At 55.6% G+C, this 21,457-nt stretch overlaps 1 protein-coding gene across 1 annotated transcript in view; it reads left to right on the top strand.

Moving 5' to 3' along the window:
- STK10 (serine/threonine kinase 10) overlaps positions 1 to 21,457 on the top strand; it is an 89,381-nt gene that overhangs the window by 9,142 nt on the left and 58,782 nt on the right. The window contains exon 2 of the mRNA XM_024577085.4: positions 11,190 to 11,354. Within this exon, the coding sequence (XP_024432853.2) occupies positions 11,190 to 11,354 (165 nt within the window). The remainder of the gene's footprint in view (positions 1 to 11,189; positions 11,355 to 21,457) is intronic.

The raw sequence follows: 21,457 nt of genomic DNA, 5'->3' as shown, positions 1-21,457 counted from the left end.
CAGGACAGCATCTCCGGGCCCCTTCCCTCTCGCCCGCCTTCCTGGAAAGCCCCGGCCCGGCTTGTCTGGCTGCCCAGGCCCAGTTCTTGGCCCTCCGGGACGGTTGCCGCTGTCAGAGCTGGCTTTGTCGTGCCGAGGTGGTGACCCCGGCAGAGCTGGCAGGCGTCCCTGTTCGTCCTGGGACTCTTTCTGCCTCTGACCCGCCCCTCTGTGGGCTCTGGTGGCGTGCAGGGGAGGTGAGCTCTTTCTGGAGCTGCTTTCTCCCTGGGGTGCCCTTACCACCCCACCCCCACTTTGAGGTGACAGAAAATCTGTCGCTAGGGCTGAGGAGAGGTGACTGGTGTGCCTTTGCTAATGAGGGACCTGGGCCAGTGCCACCCCTGACGTGTCTGCAGGACTGTCTACTGCAGCCAGCAGGGTGCCCCTCAGCAGACAGACCCGTGAAGCACACGCCTTCCACAGGAGCCACCCTCGGAGGCCCTGACTCGGTGATGCTCGTCCAGTCCCAGCTTTGCCGCTCTCTTTACTGTGTGACCTTCGGCAAGGGGGTCACCTCTCTAGAGGGGCCTCGGTTTCCTTTTCTGCAGAATGAGATGACAATAGCTCTCACCAGCAGGACGTAGGTGTCTTTGTAAAACATTTATTTATTGGTTTTAGAGAGAGAGGACATGGGTGGAGAGAGAGACATCAATTTATCATTCCACTTATTTATTCATTGGTTGCTTCTTCTGTATGCCCTGACTGGGGATCGAACCTGCAACCTTGGTGTATCAGGATGATGCTCCAACCAGTAGCTCCAACTGAGCTACCCGGCCAGGGCTGGGTCACAGGTGTCTTTAAACCTGCGACCGTATGAGGCTGGTGCCCAAGGACACACAGTCAGGGGCACAGCCTGGGGTCAGGGCGCAGCAGAACTGGCCGGCGCTAATGTAGTGTTAGCGTGGGCACAGGGAGAGGGACCAGCCTGGGTGACCAGGGAGGGTGTCGAGTGGCCCAGGCATTTGAGGAGCCGCCTGGCAACAGGTCAGTCAAGTCCAGGCTTGTGGACGCAGCACCACGTGACCCGTGTGGTTACGGCTGACGGCGGGTGACTGGTCTGCCCCAGGGCGGACCCACCCGTCAGGGGGACTGTCTGCAGCTGCTGCAGACGATGCTGTGGAAGCGCTCGGTGATCCGAAGGGCTTTTCGGGACACACTGCCCAATGAAAGGGACAGGGACAGGTCAGCGCATGCAGTAGAACCCCGTGTCATAAAGCGTGGGGAGACAGTAGTGAGCGAGCGTTTGCGGGGTGCCTGCCGTGGCCCAGGTTAACTCAGCCAGTGCTTGCTCGCAACCGCCCTCGAGGCGGGAGCTGCAAGCATCTTTATTGTACGAGGGAGGCAAGTCAGGGACAGACAGGTCCCGTAGGTCCCCTGGGGTCACACAGTAAGTGGGGAAACGCAGGGATTGCAGGGCGGCTCTGGGCCCTGGGGGAGAGGTGCTCCAAGATGCGCCGGGACTACGGGTGGGTTTTCTTCTTTGTAGCATTCTATTTTCAAGATTCTTTTAATGAGTACATGTTGTTTATAGAACAATCAAAAACAGGACAGAGAGTACTGTTGCTGGAAAACACTGCGTAACCTTAACCTTTGAGGTTTGGGGGGGGGCTGGAAAGCAGGGCTGCGGTCCTCAGGGTTGTGGTGGAGGTGAGGGAGGTCAAGCCCAAGGTGCCTGGACGGTGCGGGGAGCGGAGGAGGCCCGCAGAAGGACGCTTCCTTCTCTCCCTCGGGTTTGCCCTTGACCCCAGGCTGTCCTGCTGCTGTGAGGACTGGGTGCCCGTCCTCTGGCTGGAGGGCACCTGGGGAAGGTGGCAGCACGTCTCTCGTGTCCTTTATCAGTGATACGCAGGCTTGGGTTCCACGTCACTTTTGCAGAGCTGAGATCCGCAGGCTCCCACAGCCTTGGCCAAGTTGGCCAGGTCGCCGGGGTTTGCGGCCAAGGCCGGGACGTGATGATCTTTGGGGCCAAACCTATTTGGGTTTTAGTTTTTATTTGCTGGCCCAGAAGGGTTCTGAAGCTTGGCACTCCCCCCACCCTCCCCCGTGCCAGGACGGCTGTCCAGGCTTCTCCGCCCCGAGGGGGAGAGAGTGCTAAGTGCCCAGCTTGGAAGCAGTCACTCTCCTGCTTTTGTGCTTCACAATCTTCGTCATCCTTAAGTGTCAGTGGTTGTGAAACTCGGCCATCTCATTGTCGCTGAGCTGACACTTGGCCCTGGTGGTTATTGATCCGGGTGGTCCCTGCCCACGGAGTGTGCTGGGGTGTGCTATCCGGTCAAAGCCTCTGGCTTCTCTAGGATAAAGGGGACCCACCTTTCAAAACCAGCGAGACTCAGGAATCTAAATGTGTTGAGGAGAAAATGAACCTCTTGTCACTTTCCTTTCTCCTCTTATGTGGGGAGCTTCATTTCTCTCTGTTTGCAGGCAGGTACAAATACCACTTCATCCACCCACCGGGCCATTCACCCACCTATCTCTCTACTCCTCTGTCTATCCACCCATCTACCCATTCATTCATCCACCTATTCACCCATCCATCCTTCTGTATACCCTCCCACCCATCAACCCCTCCACCCCGTCCATCATGTCCACCCACCCGTCTGCCCTTCTGCCACCCATTCTCCCCTCTTCCCCTCTACCCACCCTCCCATGCTTCCATCCATCCACTGGCTGTTCTGTGCCCAGCTCTGTGGGAAAGCCTAAAATGAATGAGACCTGGGCGTAGTCTTTCCGAGCTCACAGCCAGGTCAGAGAGAAGACATGAACACAGGTGACTGAGGCACCAGCTAGTCTGTGATAAGCAGGCGTAAAGAAATTCTGCTGGGGGCTGTGGGAAGGAGCCCTGGAGATGTGTCACCGGGTGGGCTCTGGTTGAGTTACATGGTGTGGGAGGGTCACACACAGGCGTGGGGACGGCAGCCTGGGTGGAGGAGACAACGTAGAGAAAGGCGTGGGAGTGGAAAGCAGGAGGGCACGGGTGATGGAGGTGGGCATGGGGCAGGGGGTGGATAGTGGAATCCCAGAAAAGCAGACATGCACGGACCCCCAGGGCCGTGGGTGCCAGGCCAGGGAGTTTGGGCTTTATTGTGTGGGCAGCTGGGAGCTATGGAAGGTTCGTCCTCAGATTGTTGAAGATGATGGAGGCAGGGGTGGGCTGGGGGGCTGGCACATGCAGCCTCTAGCGAGCAGGAGGCCCAGGAGATGTTTATTCTCGTGGGCGACTGAGGGGAAAGAGCGCCAGGCAGAGAGCCAGACCAGAGTTTGATTCCTGGCAGCTGCTTGCTGGCTGTGGGACCCAGGACAAGCCGCCTTCTCTACCTGGACCTCAGTTTCCCCTTCAGTGGGAGGAGGTGGCAGGTGGCCCCTCTGCCTCGTGGACTTCTGCTGAGGAAGGGCGGGTGCTCCTTCTCCTGCCCCCAGGGACCACAGCGGGCCTTGGCAGGCCTGCCCTATCCTTAGGCCCACAAGGGCTCCAGCGTCTGGAAGGCCACGCCGTGGCACAACACAGCTCCTCTCTGTGATTCACTCACGCCCGCCAACCCGGGCTCTTTGGGACTCTGAACCCAGGATGCACGGGCCGCCCATCCTGGCTCTCCGCTGCCCTCCGAGCACCCTGCCTGGCTTCCCTGCACGACGCCAGCTCTGCTGTGACCCGGGTTCCCTCTGGGGCCAGATTTCCTCCCTCCTTAATGGAGGCCAAGCCTTTCCCGCAACTGGCAACAGTCGTCACCATGCAGGGACGCCACTGCCTTATAGTTTGGGACACAGACCAAGCCCCTCCTCAGTTCCAGTGGCCTGAACTGCATCTGACACATGGCTGGCCCAGCTGTCCAGCATCCAGAGGACGGGGAAAATAGAAACCTTTAGCCTTCACTGCTCCATTCTTTGGCTCTGACCCACACGCCCAGGCTGCTCATCTGACAGGTCAGCTGGGAGCCGTCCCTTGCGCCTGGTTGCTAGGAGACCACACTAGCAAGTGATCCCGCCTGCGCCTCTTCTTCCCCCTCTCTGCACCCAGCGCTTTGCTTCTTCCCAGGAAAGGAAATACCTGTTTCTGAGGCTGGGGCTGGGCCGTGGGGGTGGGTTTTAGATGCTCCCTTACATCGGTGAGGATGCAGCGTTTGCCAGGTACAGCCTCACGTGCAGAGCTGCCTGCTGGAACTTTCTGCAGGGATGGGAGTGTGCCGGATCTGCTCCCTTCCATGTGGCAGCCACTAATCACGTGCGACTGGTTATTGAGTGCTTGCAGTGTGGCTAATGCAACTGGGGAAGTAAAAGTTTAATTTCGTAGCATTTCCACGGCCATAATGTGGCCTCTGGCTGCCGTATTGGACGGCGTAGCCCAAGTGGGTTCCTGAGAGGACAGACAAGGGCAGGGTGCAGCGGTCACTTTTGGGGCACCAGCCCCAGTCTGTCCTCACTAGGGCCCCTGCGGGTAATTGCCAGATGTCACTGGGTGAAATTAACTTCTGAAACCCCCTTGCATTCCTTTTGCTGAGTTTTCAGCTTGTCCCTGGCCACAGGTGCTGACAGTTTTCCCAAAGTTATAACTGAGCTATAATTTTATTACTCTGCTTTATTGACTGACTCTCTGTTGGCTTAATTATTTTTTTCTCATTACTATTTGTTCCTATTTATTACTTTAAAGGGTTGCTTAATATGCCGCCAACTTAATTCCACCACTGTCTTACAGTTGAATAGCAAGGTTATTTCCAATTTTTGCCATTGTAGTGGAATACTGTGAACATGACCTTAGTACATATTTTTGTGGTCCTTTTTGAATTTATTTCCTGGCCTTAAATCATCAGGAGCTAATTTCCATTTTGGTGGGCAATGGTACAAGTCAGGAAGGGAGCCGATGGGCTCACATAACTGGAAAGTCTGAGGGCAGATCCAACTTCAGGAACAGCTGGCTCTAGGTGTTCACAGACCTTCTGCACCTGCCCTCTTCTAGTGTGGGCCCTGCTCCTTGTCTTGACCTCATTTCAGGCAGGCTCTCCAAAGGAGTGGCAAGATAGGCTGCAAGACGATCCTTCTGCCAGTGTAGCTACCCTCGAGGAAGAAAAAGCAAAATTCTAAACAAACCAAAAAACTATTAAGAACAACCCTGTTGGCCTGCCTTGAGTCACATGGCATGTCTGAACCACGGGCTGTGACTGAGAGGGTCTGGACTGAGTGGCTGGTCCTGGGCCGTGCACCTGGGCCAGGTGAGCTCAGCCCCTCATGAATCCCTTGCACCAAGAGTGAGGGTGTGGCGGTTCCCAAAGGAAATTGGAGTTGTGGGTGGCCAGGGAGATGGGTGCTGTCTAGGTCCCCTGCTGTCCTCTTTAGGCCTCATCTCTGGGCCCCTTCCCCGGCTCCCAGGCCTGAGCTGCCCCCGAGAATCCGTCCCCTGCGGGGTCTTCGCTGTTGCCTTCTTCTTTACTCTGCTTGAGTCCGACTGCCCTCCCGTTCTGCGGATGAGGCAGCTGTCACGGATTGGGCTCTGGCCTCTGCAGTCCCCTCTGTGGGCTCTGTTTCCTCATCTGCAGAGTGGGTGTTAGGCAGCTGGGGTTTAGGATGTGGCCAATGTTCTTTCTGGTTCACGAGTTCTGTGATATCAGCTCTTTCCTTGGAGGAGGGCAAGGAGGACAGGGAGGAGGAGGAGACAGGGGACACAGTGATCAGCCACCAGCCAGGAGGGAAGGGGAGGGCCTGGGGGCTGTCCCCTCCTGGCTGTCACTGTTGACTTTCAGGAAGCCTCTAGCCCCTGGCTGGCTGGGCCCCTTGGGTGGGACCGGGCTGCCTACAGGGAGGGCTGTCCCCACCTCCTCCTGGCTGGGCCCAGAGCTGCACAAGGGGGAGGATTGTTCCCACAGAGGTGCCTGGGCTGGGAAACACAAGTGGCCACTGTGTCTGCTTTTAAGGGTGTGGACTGAGGCGGTCCTCACTGCTGGCCAGCGGTGCAGGGCTGGGTGGGTGCTCCCCCGCCCTTCCCTGGGCCTTAGCCAGTGGGAGAGACAGACGTCAGAGGGCACAGACAGCCACTTGTTCTTGATGTGACTCCTTGCCTGTCCCCTCCCACGGGTGCCCTGTCCGCTTGGACCACCCTTAGCTTTCCAAGAGCCACCCGCTCTCCAAGATGACCACAGAGATCTTGGGCATCACTCCCCCACCCTCCTACTGTGCAGAAAGGGAAACTGAGGCCCCGAGAGGACCTTTGCAGAATTACAGGCACCTCTGGCAAAGCGGTCACGAACATGGACTTTGAAGGCACACAGGCCCAAATTCAACTCCCAGCCCTGTATTTACTTGCTGTGTGACTTTGGGCAAGTGACTTGACCTCTCTGAGCATCAGTTTTCTTATTACGTAGCATGAGGCTCCTAATAGTAGTATCTCCTTGGCATAAAAATTAATGGAGGGGTCAAACAGTGTCCTCTGTCGTCCTCTCTAGGCTCTGCTGCTTCAGTTCTGGGCTCAGCTAGTTGCATTTCCAGGTGCCCCTGGGGGCAGGGATGGCCCAGCAGCTCCAGGCCTGCCTTGGGCAGTGCAGGAGGCCAGCTGGAGAGCAGGGCCCAGGACACTTTCTCAGTGGAGGTCTCAGCAGTTTGCTGCATTTGGTTGGCTGATTTGCTCACATCCCTATCCCTGAGCCTGTCACTGTGTTCTGATTGGCCAGCATGAGTCACCTGCTCACTTGAGAGACAGGTGGAATTCTCACCATTGCATCCTGGGGTCTGGGAATGAGGGTGGGTTAGCTCTGCAGCAGGGGAGGGCCTGGATGCTGGCCCACAAATGCCCTGTAGGCAGAAACTGTCTTGTTCACTAGAAAACGGCTTCACACTAACCTGGGCTTGCTAAATAATGGCTGAGAGAAGGGAGAGGGGTAAAGCTGACTTGTGGCAGCTTAGTGGAGGCCTCAGGTCAGTCCTGGGTAGGTCCTGATGCCTCTTGGAGCCTGACGGCCAACACCTGCCTCGCTGGCCCGTGGGCAGATGGAGTTCGGGCGGTTGCAGTAGCCCAGCTGCCAAGTGCTCTGTCCGCTGTGGTTGTCATTTATCTTTAGCAAAGGGAGACGGAGCCGGGACCTGGGCACTCGCCAAGCAGGGCCTGTGGGCAAGTGATTCAGAGCTCAGGCAGGCCTGTGTTGGGATCCAGCCCTCACCACCACCCCTACACTTGCTGTGTGTCCTGAGGCAAACCGCTGTGTGTCTCTGAATCACAATGTCCTCATCTGTAAGCTGGGGATGCTAACCTTCATCCCTGAGCACCAGAGGGAAGGTGAAGTGAGAAACTGCACCTGTGGCCTGCCCCGGCACACACGTGCTCATGCGGCGTTAGCTGTGTTCTACCATCTGCCGTTGTGACGTCCTCTGGGGTCTCCGGGGGATGGGTTGCTGTCCCGGCCAGGCTTTTCAAGACTTTGATTTTGGCCAAGTCACTGTGTGCCACGATCGCCATCACCCCTCCCTGGCCAGCGCTGGCCTCTGGACCCTGAGCTAGGTGCTGGGCCAATGCGCCCCTCAGGGTGGCCGCAGCAGCCCTGCCGGGGGCCCGGCCCTGTGGTCAGCGTGGGCTTTCGGGGGGGTGGGCGAGGCAGGTTTTGTGCAGTCCTGGAAAACGGACCCTGCCTGCACCCGCCTGCCTCTACCTCCAGGACAAGACGTCCCTTGTTAGGAAACTCAGAAGCAGGTGCCAGGCAGCTTCCTTTGCCAGCCCTCAGCAGTGAGAGGTGAATGGTGGAGGGGGGCCTGCTCTCCAGTGGTGAAGGTGGGGGGGCTGGGCGGCCTGATCAAGGCCACCGAGGAGCCCTCCTAGCATGTCTCAGGTTTGCAGGGGGGCTGTGTGCAGTGAGGCAGGACGTGTTGATGGCCCTTGAGTGGGGAAGGTGCATTATCAGTAAGGTGTATGTGTGTGCACGCATAGGAGAGACAGACAGACAGACAGACGGACGGACCGAGAACCTGACTGCCTAACTGATGGGCCTCTGAAGAAGCTTCTAGAATTGAATTAGGGGAGAGCACGCCACCTGGGGTGAATTCTATGACAAGGCCTGAGCCTGGGGAATGGCCCCATGTGAAAACCCCACCCCTGAACTGGGCTCCTGGGCCAGATGGGGAAGGTTTCGTAGACTCGGTGACAGAGGAAGAAGGTGGCCGCAGGAGCGCAGACCAGGAGGAGGACTGCCAGCGTTCCAGACCCAGCTGCGTCACCAGAGTCGCTGGGGACTCCGCCTCAGTCTCCTCATCCGCACAGGAGCTAATAGTGGTGCCTACATGGTGGGGTGTTGAGGAGGTAAAGGAACTGACCCACGTGGAAGTGTAAACCAAGGTCCCATGCAGAGTGGGCGTGAATAAGTGTGGACTTTGCAACTCAATTAACTGAAACATTTACCTGAACTGGGAAAAAATTTACAAGCGAATGTGACAATTGCCTGTTGGCATGACTCCCTTCTAGAAGGCTCCATACTTAATGCCCAGTTCTCACCCTGCCCTGTCTCTTCCCACCAGCTCTGGGGGTGGGTCTCTCCAGCTGGACCTTGAGCTCCTCGAGGCCAGGGGCAGGGCTTCTGTGCCCCCCGAGTGGTGGGTGCCCTGTGCCAGCCGGCCTGGGACCACCGGTAGGTGTCTGTTGGCATGTGGTCCCAGGGGCTTCTGGGTTCTGGGGCCGACAGGGAGCCCTTGTACAGCAGTGCAAAGCGCGCAGAGTCTTGGGGGTTAGAGGACCCAGATTCACGTTCTGACGCCGTTGCCCTAGTTCCAGTCACGTCCCCTCTCCAAGCCTGGACTTGCCTGTCTGTAGGATGGGGACACGGAGGCGCTGGTTACTGTGAAGATCGTGTGAGGTGAAGCGAGTGCCCATCGTCATCCTCGGGGAGCTGGGGTCACATCCTGTACAGCCAGAGTGGCCCGTGCTGCCGTTCCCGGGGAGGCCCGGGTCAGGGCCCTCCCGCCTCTCCTCTGTGCTCGTGTGGCTCGCAAGGGATGAATTCACAGGAGAGACAGTCCACGTAGTGGAAGTGAGATAAAGGTTTGTTTATGAAACGCACCTGAGCACAAAGCTGCAAGTGCCCCAGTCTGAGTGCCCCGTGTTTAGAGGAAATGAAGTTGTTCGTAAGTTTATTCTATACACTGGAGCCGGGGCTACAAGTGGGCACTCAGCTAACCTGTGTGTGCTGACAATCGGGGTTCAGGGCTATATACTTCAGTCAGTTTCTAGGTCCCTCCTTCCTCTCCCCCATCTAAACCTTGGGAATAATGTACAGCTACAAAGGCTTTCTTTCTCAGCTGGGAGCAGCTTTGTCCCAGTGAGATTGCCACAAAGGCCCCCTTTCCCAGCACAGAGTCTCAAGGACTCCCCTCCCCCTGCGTTCGCCCTGCCTGCCAGGTTCGGAACACCTGGCAATCTTATCGGACCAAGCTTGGGGCTGCTGAGTCAGCGGGGGAGGCGTGTCTCCCTCCTCCTCCCTGTCTTGGTTTACAACCTGTCCCACCTAACGCTGCTGTCCCCAGGGCGGCACCTTGGCGGAGCCTGACACGGCTGTTCACGGTGTCCCAGCAGATTGCCTGTCAAAGGCTCCGGACCAGTGGCCGGCTTTTAGGGCCCCTATTGCAGGAAGGAGTGCTCTCTCTGAATAACCACCGGGGCCCCGAGCAGCACACGGGGCGCATGCAGCAGCTCCTGGGGCTCACGGGGCCACTGGAGGGGGCTGTGGCTTCTGCTCCCTTTTCTTGGCCACCAGCTCGCTGTGGGCGGAATTGCTTGTGTTGTTTACCCGGTGATTTCTCTCTCGCCCTCAATTTTCAAATAAACTCTCGCAGAATATGTGTAACATACAGTCGGCCGTTGCAGCCGTTTCTAAGTGTGCAGCGCAGTGGCATTAGGCGCATTCACAGTGTTGCCCAGCCTTCCCCACTCTCCGCCTCCAGAACTCCATCATCATCCCAAACCGAAACTGTGTCCTTAATAAACACTGACTCTCCACCCCTCCAGTAGCCAGCCCCTGGTGACCTCCGTTCTACTTCTGGGCTCTGAATCGGGTAACTCTGGGTGCCTATTATGAGTGGCATCGTACTGTTTTGGTTCTTCTGTGCCCGGCGTGGCTCACTAAGTATCATGTTATCCACATTCATCCCCGTCGTAGCACGGGTCGGAATTTCCTTTTTAAGGCTGAATAGTATTCCACGGACCGTCTGGACCACGTTTTGTTTATGCGTTCATCCGCTGATGGACACCTGGGTTGCTTCCACCTCGCGGCTCCTGGGAACGGTGCTGCTGGGTGGCCGGTGGGCCTACCCCAGCTTTCCATTTTTTTGCTTATTTATATTCCCAGGGCTGGCGCCGCTGGGCTCCAGGCTGGTTCTGTGTTTCACCTTTTGAGAAACTGCCAGACTGTTGCCCACGGTGGCTGCGGTGGCTGCCCCCCGCCTCTGACCCTTCCAGCAGCTGCACATGAAGATTCCAGTTAGTCTACGTCATCACCGACACTTCTTTGTCATTCCAGAAAAATGACAGCCATCCCTGTAGGTGTGACATTCTCTTTCTCTTTTCCATCAAGTGAGAAGCAGTTGTTACGCCCACGTGAAATGCCATCAGGGAAGCACTTCCGGTGTCACTGGTGGGCACTTAGTTGAAACCCTTTTTTCCCCTTCACGTTTAATGTGTATGAAGTGATACAAAGTAACGCCTGCAGCCTTCCTATTAATGTATCAGACCACACAGAGCGGAAGGCCCTTTGCCCCTCTCCGCCTGCTGTCAGGCAGTACCTTTCCAGCGGTTTCCATGTATTTACATGCACGTGAGCATCCACAAAAGCGTCTTTTTTCCCATTTTTGTATAAAAGTACCACGTTGATTGTTCCGTGACTTGGAATTTTGACTGAGCAACTCAACAGTCTTTCCCTGTTGGTATTCGCAGAGCTGGGCCTCTCGGGTATTTTTAGTTGTCTCACGTGCGTCTGACTTTTAACATACACATCGTACTGTGAAGCATAGAACATTGTTTCTCACGCATTCTGGGAGCTCGGGCCATTGTGTATCCCCCGCGTCAGCCCTCAGTCCCCCAGCTGGACATCCGGCCTCTGTCTGCACACTCCGAGGCCTCTCGGAGCTGGCTTCCAGGGGGCTGTTTCCTGCTGAGCACGCCTTGTTGACCTTCTGTCTCTGCCTTGCAGGCCAAGAACAAGGAGACGGGTGACTTGGCTGCCGCCAAAGTGATCGAGACCAAGAGCGAGGAGGAGCTGGAGGACTACATGGTGGAGATTGAGATCCTGGCCACGTGCCACCACCGCTACATTGTGAAGCTCCTGGGAGCCTACTACTACGACGGGAAGCTGTGGGTAAGGGTGCCGCCCGCCTGCCCCCGCGGCCCCTCTCACCTGGCTGAGGGCCCCCGCTTTTTCTCATCGTCTGCCTGGAGGGCAAGGGCTGGGGCAAGGAGAAAGTGAAGTAGGGGGGCTTCCGGGGTCCCCTGCTGTACCCCCTTTCTGCACAGCCTCCCCAGTGTTTGGGGTAGCGGCAGAGTTCAGGTCAGGGAGGAGCTCTAAAGCACTCTTGCCTGGTCTCGAATCCCGGCTCTGCTGCTTACAAGTCGCGTAACTTTAGGCGAGTTCTTCACCGCTCCGTGCCTCAGTTTCTCCACCTGTAAGTGGGGATGATAACAGCACCTAGCTCACAAAGTTGTTACAGGGATAAGTGAATTAATCCCTGCTAGGCACCCGGCACAGGTAAGAGCTTGGTGAGCATCGGCTCCCCTTGTTACTTGTAGCAGTAAAATCGTCACTGCTGCTGCGGTGGCTGCCACACAGGGATTTCTTTCAGGGGCAGCACCAAGGAAGGGGGCCCTTTAATAGCATCCCCCTGCTCTCTGGAGGGCCCTGGGTTTTCTGGGTCTGCCCTGCGCCACTCAGCATCTCCCCCATTGACTTCCCCCTGGTAGTCACGCCTCTCAGTTCATAAGACCCAGGCTTCCTAGAAGGTTCGTGTCTTTCTCAATGTTTCTCAGCCAATATTTTATATGTAAAACAACAGGTTTGTGTCCCCAAAACTCGGTACGGCTGTAACAAAATGACATGCTGGAGAAGTCGCTAGTGCATTCTTGACGCAGGTGGGAGGCTTGTTGGGTCACACGTGAACCTTTCGTGGAGGTTGCGCAGGCTCGGCGGGGCCGGCAGTGCAGGACGGGGAGCAGCCAGGCTCACGTTCCTGCACCCGCACGGTTACTGCCAGCTGCCAGTGACGGTCTGGGGGTCAGGAGGGGCTCTTTCAACAGACATTTCGCCTTGTGGTTTATTGTGTGTAGAAAGAGTGTTAGTGTGTTTCAGTTACATTTTAGGAAGTCAGTGAGGAGTTTGGAGTTGACCTGTGATGCTTTATAATTTTCCTACTTAAAATAATGGGAAGTCGGTCCCCACTTGGCTTTTTCCTTTGCACAGAATGCCTGATTTTGAGGAATAGAAGAACTACTGATGTTTACCAGGGAAATCGGAGAAAAGGGCCCCCTGCTGTCTCCGAAACCCAAGGAGAGTTTAGCAACAGGGTTGAAGTGTATGCCTCTTGTGTGACAGGGATGAAGGAAGCCAGTCTGAGGTTGGGCAGGACCGTGGCCCAACCTCAGAGCTCCGTCCACTAAAACTGACGGCCCCCCACCCTCCGACAGGGGCTGGGGCCCTCCTAGATGTTGTGGGGGATAAAAGCACCACCAGCTGCTGTCGCCTGCAGGTTTCAAAGCTCCTCCTCGTCCACGGTCTCCAGACACCTCAGAAGTGAGCAGGGCAGGGAGAAGACTGGTCACCCTTTTCCAGAGGAGGGGACAGAGGTCTAGAGAGGCAGGCCCCCTTGCTCGTGGTCACACAGCTGAGGCCCAGGAAGCTGCTGCCCACACGTTTCTTCTGTCTTGTGCTTTTTAAAATGTTTTTTCTTCTTTTAAGAAATGCAGCAATTACAGTGTGAACTGCACGGCACGGGTGTGAACTGCGCAGGTCCACTTGCTGGGTGGATTTCTCCCTATGAATACCTGCACTGTCGCACCCGAGGCTGGCGGCCCGCGGAGGCGGAGGGCCGACTGTATGCACTCTTCTGCGCGTGTTATAGGGGGACTGGAGCATCCTCCTGGAACCAATCCCCTGCAGGTATCGAGGGGCGTCTGGTGTAGCTAGTTCCGGGGAGTCGAAAGTTATGAGCAGATTTGCAGCTGCGTGGGGTCGGCACTCCTAACCAGTGTTGCTTGGGCGTCACCTGCGAGTATGTGGCCATCAGAGAAAACGAGTATGTAGACAAGCAAAAGAAAAAAAAAAGATTAATGTCATCCAGATTTTTATACCGGAGATAACCACTGATAATGCTCCGAATGTGTTTTCTAGACTTTTTCTATGTATACACACTCCCATACCCACGGGTTCATTGTTGTGTGTGTTTTTTTTTTTTAATGAATTTGTAATTTGTACTGTACCTGGTTACTTTTCTTTTTTTAAACCTTTTACTCTACTCTTTTTTTTATGGACGGTATATTAAGAAGAATTTTTCATGTCCGTAGGGAAACATACCTGCATCCTTATTTTCCATATAATCCCACTTCTGACTGTGCTGCCCCTACTGATGCGCATTTAGGCACCTCCTTGGTGTTCTTTTGGTTGTAAACGACTGTGGTGGACATCTCTGAGTTTTTGTGTTGTTGCTTGAGAACCTCTTTTGGAGCTTTTTTCAGATTTCTGGGCATCTGTTTTGTGCAGCCGGCCCCACGGAGCCACATTTGATAGGGTGTGAAGGACTTTCCTCGTCTTCCCCGTACCCGGCATCCCGGTACCCTAGTCTTCCCGGTACCTGTCCACCCATTGATCTGTCCGTCTGCCCTTCTGTCCCTCCCTGCAGCCTCTCCAGGGCTGCTGATTGTGTGCCCATCAAGAAAAACATCTTTTATGTGTCTGTGCCCATTATTGATTGTGGCTGGGTACCAAGGTCATTACTGTCTCAGGTCCAAAGATAATACAACAGCAGCCAACCTGTTTCAAGGACATGCTGTGTGCTAGGCCTTTGGCTGTGCATTATGTCATTTCTTCTTCGTTCTGTGAGGTTGTTATCTCCAGTTTACAGATGAAAATGAGAAACAAAGAGGCTAAGTCCCTCCCCTGCACCCCCCCCCCCCAGCCGTCCCCCGCCCCGGCCAAGGCCACACTGCTAGAAAGCAGCAGAGCTGGAAAACCAGATAGAGAAAAAGGACATTTTGTAACTAGACCGTGACTGCTGAGGTTATTTAAAGAGATACAGCAGCATTTTCTGGCCCTGAGTTGTCACTTTAGGCTGCTATTTTCTCATCCAGGGCTACTGCTGTTGTGGAACCCGTTTCTTCCCTCCTGTTTTATAGCCGCCCCGTCGGCCTCCATCTGCTACTTTGTCAGCCTTGAAAGGAGCCACCGCCTCATTTTGGAGACTCGAGTGAAGTCAGGGAAGTGACACTAGAACTGGGTGGATCAAGAGGGACAGAGGGTCTCAGGCAGCAAGGACGGCATAGGCCCCGGTGTGGAGGCAGGGAAGGCACGGCACGTTGGATTATGGGTGGATGGGGTTCGGGGTACCAGTGGTGAAAGACGAGGGCAGTAAAGTAGTTGGCGGCCATGGTGTGCAGGGCCTTGAAGGCCAAGCTGAAGAGTTAGCACTGATCTGTTCCCGACACGCGGCCCTGGGACTGGCAGCAGCACTTGGGGCCTTGTTAGAAATGTAAAACCTCGGCCCCCTGCCCCCCCCCCCCCAAGCGGACCTGCTGAAGGAGAACTCTGGGGAGGGGCCCAGCAATCTGTGTTTTAAGGAGCCTTCTATGGTTTGAATACGTTTGAGAACTCTTGTTTTATGTAATAGCGACCCCGTGGCAATTTTTCCAGGGGAGAGACATCTATTCTTTGTTTTAGAAAGAAAATTAGCAATTTTCAGTGCTAGCCGCATTTCAAGCACTCAATAGCCGCAGGTGGTTAGTGGCCTGCGCTGTGGGAGAGTGTATTCTAGGCAGCTCTGGCCGCACCCAGGCCCTGAGGCGGGTGAATGCAGGAAACCAGGGGCCGACCTCATGCATTTGCTCTGGTTTCTAACTGCCCCCAGCACCCCCCACAGCCCTGAGCATCCCCCTGCCTGCCCCCCAAGCCCCAGCCCTGAGCCAGATTTCTGTCTCTAGGAGTCTTTCGAGGCTTGGTTTCTTTTCCTACATTTATCACGGGAATGGGAGAGAGTGGCATTTATGGCAAACGTTTAGCAATCCTCCTCTGGGGAGAGCAGCCCTGGTTGCTAGCATCTGCCGGTTTGGGCGATGTATGTATTCCCACCTCAGCTTCAGGCTGCTGGGGCAACGTCACTAGGCAGAGTTGGGGAGGATGTGCCTCCACGATGACATATTTCTGCCACGCTGGTGCAGTAGCTGTGAATCACTTCAGGAGTACAGATAACAGAAGAATGTGGTAAAATAATTAGGAAAGCGATGCGTTTTTGAGTATGGGTCATCTTTGTTTTTAATATGATTTTTAAAACTAAAAGGCTGTATAATGTAATTTTAAATAAGGGTTATGTTTAACAACCAGCTTATAAAAATTCCTGAAAATTGAACAGTTGGTTCTCATGAGCCAGTGACCGGTGTCTCCAGAATACCCCCCAGAGCCGGGCCAGCGGAGTGGTGACCGACCACAGGGGGGCTGCCAGCGGGTGTCACACAACCCACCACTCACTTGCGAGATGAGATAGCTGGGTTCCAGAGAGGGTCTGGGACTCACCCAAGGTCACACAGCAAGTCAGTCCCAAGGCCAGACATGCAGAGGTCCCCAGCGGTCGTGGGAGAGAGACCCTGCTCACATCCCGCTGCCCTAAGCAAAGTCTTCCCACGGCTCCTGTCGGCCCAACAATGTCTTTGTCAAGGACAGACCGTCTGAACCTACTGAAAATTTATTTTATTTATTTATTTTTTAAGTACATTTTATTATGCTAGTACAGTTGTTCCATTTTTTTCCTCCCCTTTATTCCCCTCCGCCCTGCACCCCCTCTCCCTCCAGCATTCTCCACTGCCCTTAGTTCCTGTCCATGGGTCGTGCATAGAAGGTCTTTGGCTTCTCCATTTCCTGTACTATTCTTACCCTCCCCCTGTCTATCTTGTACCTGCCATTTATGCTTCTTACTGCCTGTACCTTTTCCCCCCATTTTACCCCCTCACCCTCCCTGCTGATAACCCTCCATGTGGTCTCCATTTCTGTGATTCTGTTCTTGTTCTAGTTGTTTGCTTAGTTTGTTTGTTTTTTTTAGGTTAAGTTGTTGGTGGTTGTGAGTTTGTTGTCATTTTACTGTTCCTAGGTTTGATCTTCTTTTTCTTAGTTAAGTCCCTTTAACATTTCATATAATAAGGGCTTGGTGATGAAGAAAGAACTCCTTGAACTTGACCTTACCTGAGAAGCACTTTATCTGCCCTTCCATTCTAAATGATAGCTTTGCTGGATAGAGTCATCTTGGATGCAGGTCCTTGCCTTTCATGACTTGGAATACTTCTTTCCACCCCTTGGTGCCTGTAAGTAAACCTACAGAAAATTTTTATAGGAATGCATTTGAACTAGCCTAGGTGGGGGTGGGGGTGTCACGGCCACTTGGCTTTTCACTCAGTTTTGACCGTCGCCTGCCTGTGGCTCCCCGGTCAGAGCTCGTGCAGGGGACGCCACGCTGAGATTGTCTAAAACCACGGGGAAGAGTCACTGTCGCTCCTCACCGAGGAGCGCTCTGCGACTTCGTTCTTTTCTGAAGCTCCCCGTTCGGCTTCATACTGTCTCTTGTGTTGATTCCTGAATGGCTCAACTCCTTAGGCTTAACCGGTTGGCCTCAAAAATATCAGGCAGCTGCATCACCCATCCGCCCCTCGTTACTATGGTCATGGGGTGCGTACTCTTATTTGGAGTACGTGTGACAAGCACCTTGGCACTCGGCTCCGCTCACGCAGTCACAGGTAACTCTGCTGAGATGAGCAGCAGCAGAAACACCGAGAAGAGGCCTCCCCGTGCGAGGAGGTGTTCCTGTTAGTGCAGGAAACCGAACGTTCTTCCTCAGGGCCCAAGAACGTCACACCCACGGCTGCATAGTATGTAGACTGCCATCAAACATTCATTGGGAGTTTTGACATAATCATTTCCACCCTAAGGATCTCTCTTATTAATATCCGGTATAGAAATACTTTGAAAAGTGTAAGTTGAACTTCTGTTAGATAAAGGTCCGTTAATATTGTAAATGTTCTCAAATATTGGTTATTAGTGGACAAAATAAGTAAAACACTGCATTACCATAAAAAGGAAGAATTTATCTGGGCCAAAATTCTGAGAATGTGCTCAGAAGCAAGACCCCCAGGGGCAGAGAAGAATGCCGCAGAGGACGGCAGTTTTGCAGCTCATCTCTGATACACTTAGAATCAAAGGAGAGAATGGGAGGAAGTTACCGGAAATCCATTCGCGGTTGATGAAGGAGGCGCAGGAGACAGCAAAGCGGGGAAATCTCTAGGGTTGGATACAAAGCAAAAGAGGAACCCGTGCTTCTTGTACACGGGTGGGCGCAGGATAACAGTGAGCATGTACAGCACATGGGTGCAGGATAACAATGAGCTTGTACAGCACATGGAGAGGGTTTGTGGGCACCGGGTCACGACGAGGGGTTCTGTGGTCTAGTGCTCTGGTGCCTTCCAAGGGTCCAGCCACAAGAATTACTCTGACCTTTCAAAGGAATGTTACCCTACGTGCGTAAGAACAATGGACAGAGCTCACTGTAGGTAAAGACTGACCTTTGCCGAGCAGGCTCTGGGCCTGGGGTGTGACTACCCGCATGACCTGTCCTATTGTGATCAGTGTCCTGTGTGACTGCTTTTGGTCACTGAGCTTGTGAGGCTTGCCCAGCCACCTGCTGAGCTGCGGGGTCAACTCTGTCGCCCCTTTTCGTCCTCCTAGTCTAGACCCTTTGCCTGGGACGTGCAGGCTGCTGACAGCCTGCCATCGGGGCCTCCCCAGGCCTCTCCTCCAGCTCTTCGGAGCCACGTGTGGCCGACACCTCCAGGTCTTTGCCTTCTTCCGGGCTACCCACTCTTCCTGGCGTCTCTGCCTTTCACCTGGTGACCCTTCCTGAGCCTTTGCTGTGACGATGTCACCCCCAAACAGAAAGAAAGATGACATTGGGGGGGTGGCAGCACCAGCACAGAGTGAGGGGAGGCCTTTCTTGTGCCCAGCAGGCCTGGCTACCTCCGACCTGCCCTAGAGGCCTGCACAGGTCAAGTTCAAATGTCGCCCACCCCCACCCCGGCCATGGAGTCTGGTCAGAAAGTTTTTCAGGGAGTTTATCTTCCCAGGAGTCTCTTTGCTGTCTACCAAACAAAACAGTGACTCCTTCGCTTGGCGTGGAGTCTTCCTGGCCCACCCCCTCCACCCAACAGCTCCCTGCGCCCCCCCGGGGGGCGTCAATTACTATCTTTGGTGCCACAGGTCCGCAGTGTTTTATGGCACTCTCGGGAGGGCCGCCTCTCCCAAACCTCCTTCCTTCCTTTACCTCCATAATAGTTCATATAACTTTAAAAAGGTGACTCACTTTTTAGAAATTAAATGCATTTATTTGAAAGGAAACTTTCGTCTCACGACTCGAAACGGAAAACGAAGACCCACTTGCCATAAATAGAAATAAAAGAAAACAAACCAGCAAAGTTCTGCCCCGACCCCTTTGCCTGCCAAAGCTCTCGGCCGGAGCCCCACGTTCCCGCTCACTGGGGGGCTGTCCCAGTGGGCTCCGCGGCACAAAAGTGCTGAGTGGACGTGCGGGGTGACAGAGGCCGGACGGGGGAGGACAACTGTGCTGCCCCAGTGCTGGGCGACGCCCCAGACTCTGCTCCTTATCTTGGGGCCTTGCTTCGGGATGTGCCTCGTGGGGCGGGGCGGGTGTTTGGGCTGGCTGCCCGGAAGGTCAGAGGTTGAGGATGAGTCAGCCAGGCTCAGTGACTTGTCCAGGGTCACTCAAGGGGACAGGGACTGAGCTCGGACCCACCTCTGCTGGACAGGAGGCCGGTCTTGTGCTCATCGCTCACTTCTCGACTCTTGTCTGCCTCTGGGCTGTTCCACCGCTCTCAGCTGTGGGGTCCTCTTCTGTTGAAACCTTCACAGAAGTCCTCGTGGGCCACGGAAAACAGCAGCTGGTCCATGCTGGGGTGGACGGCCCCCTCCACCCTCAGCTGCTCCCCACTCCTGACGTGTCCCCCAGAATAGCTCTTAGGCCTGTGGGTTCTCTGTGGTCTACACCAGGGTTTGGCTCCTTCTCTGTGTGAGGCGGGCTGTTCTGTACGTTAAGGGGTTTCTAGCTGCATCCCTGCGTCTACCCACCAGATGCCTGTAGAACACCCTCTCACCTCCCTGCTCAGGCGTGACAACCCAAAACGTCTCCAGATGTTGCCAAGTGCCCCCTGGGGGGCAACATCGCCCTTGGTTGAGGGCCACAGGTCTCTCCCACTCCCAGAACTTGTGTGGGAGTGTGTCCCCACGGCAGACAAACACTGTGAGGCCCGGCCCCCACCTGTGTGGCGAAACTCAGAGCAGGTGGCAGACTGGTGGTCTCAGGCCAGGTTTGGCCTATGACATGTTTTGTTTGGCATGTGTGACGCTTTTAGAAATTTGTTGCTAGTGATTTGTCAGAAGATGTCTCATGGAATGCTGGCCTCTGACTTTTCTCGAACAACCAGGCAACCTTTCTGCCTGGCCTTGGTGGCCTGGGCTGAGCAGCAGCTGCCTTCCGGGTGGGGGTGTGGACTCCAGTTAGCCTCAGACCTCACCACTCCCCAGCGCCCCCTCCCCCTCCTGGGGGCTGTTTGCCATTGGCATGTGGTGTTGCTTCTCTTAAAGCAGAATTGAGAGGAAGCAGTTCCCATGCCAGGGGTCTGTCAAAACGGAGGGGTACCCAAGAGGACTGAGTTCCCAGGAGAGCATGTGAGGGGACATGTTTTCATCTCTGCAGCCTCCCTCCCCTCCTAGGTGAGCATGGGAGCCAGGCTCCCGGGCTAAGGAGTCCAAAAACAGGCTCATAGGGGGCTGTGAGCTTCCGGCACCTGTGTATCAGGTGTGCGTGTGTGTCCGGGGGTCACCCTGAAGGGGTGACTGTGGGCCTCTCGGGGTGTGACTTCTTGTCTGAAAAGTGCATGTTTCGCAAAGAGGGACAGCAGGTCTCAGGGTTACAGCAGGGTGTGGGCAGGCGGGCCCGCTGGCCACAGCGGTCTTTGTCACCAACTAGGGTTTCTGTGGCTCGTCCCCTTGGACTCAGAAGCCAGCAGCGGGTCGCTGACGGAGATCCTATCTGTGGTCTGAAACAAAGCCAGAACCGCGAAGAGATGGCTGTTCGAAAGCAGCCAGCAGCGACGTGTGCATCTCCAGAGTCACTCGGTGTGGCAGATGGGGCCCTGGGCTGGAGCCGGGGGACCTGAGATCTTCCTGGATCGGGGACTGACTGGCCATGCAACCCCAGCCAGCCTCCAGCACCACGGCCCCTCCTGGTGCAGCTGGTGTCCCCGGCTGGCCAGGAGCAGGTGGAAACCCACAGATGTGAACCAATAGGCTGGGTTTCCTGAGTTTGCTGGGGATCCTGCTGCTGGAGGGGCCGGACTGGGGCGTCTGTGTCTCACTCATGGGAGCAAGGGTGGCCCTGTGGTCCAGCCACATGCCCAAGCCTCTGAGCCATCTGACCCCGACCGCCAGGGTCATGCAGCACACCCGTGTGCCCCTCACGTCCCTGCTCACTGGCACACACGTCCCCATTGCTCACTACCCATGAGGTAGGTCCTGCAGTTACCCCACTTCACAGGGGAGCAGACTGAGGCGCCCATCTCTGAACTTGTCCCAAAGCTGTGCCGTCTCCCGGGCCCTGGCTGCCGGCCCCGGGCTCCACATTGCCATCCCCCCTCGGTGGCGGATCCCACCTGACCCTCGAGCACCATGTCAAATGCCACAAGCCTGGAACAGCTGTAGTTGACAAAGGTGTCTCTTTTCAGCAGTGTGTCTGTGCTTCCTGGGCCCCTGCTCACTCCGCACAGATACCAGAGTCCGGTTCCTGACCTGCGCCCGTCCCCCCACTGCCCCGCCGGGTCATGTCCCTCAGGGCAGCGGCTTGGTGCTGGCCCATTCCTCCCTGCCCCCACAGGCCCTGCACAGCTGGTTGTAGGGAAGGGTGGTGGACGGACCCGATCCAGTGGATCACAGATGTGCGGGTACAGACGGCCTGTGCCCCCTGCCCCTCGCCCTGGGGCAGAAAGTCCAGTTTGCATCGGCCTGGGGTCTGGTCCCAACCGTGGTCTGGGTGTTTGCTGGAGGGCAGTGTGGTGGGGACAGGGTGATGACAGTGACTTGTGTGTCCTGCTCTGCCTTGTTGTCGTCGCTCATGCCATCTCGTTTAGTCCCCCAGGACTGCATCACGGTAG

This window comes from Desmodus rotundus, chromosome 6 (genome assembly GCF_022682495.2).
Source record: "Desmodus rotundus isolate HL8 chromosome 6, HLdesRot8A.1, whole genome shotgun sequence".
Lineage (NCBI taxonomy): Eukaryota > Metazoa > Chordata > Mammalia > Chiroptera > Phyllostomidae > Desmodus > Desmodus rotundus.
The sequence above is the reverse complement of the archived record's forward strand: the minus strand, read 5'-3'. Positions and strand labels throughout refer to the sequence as shown.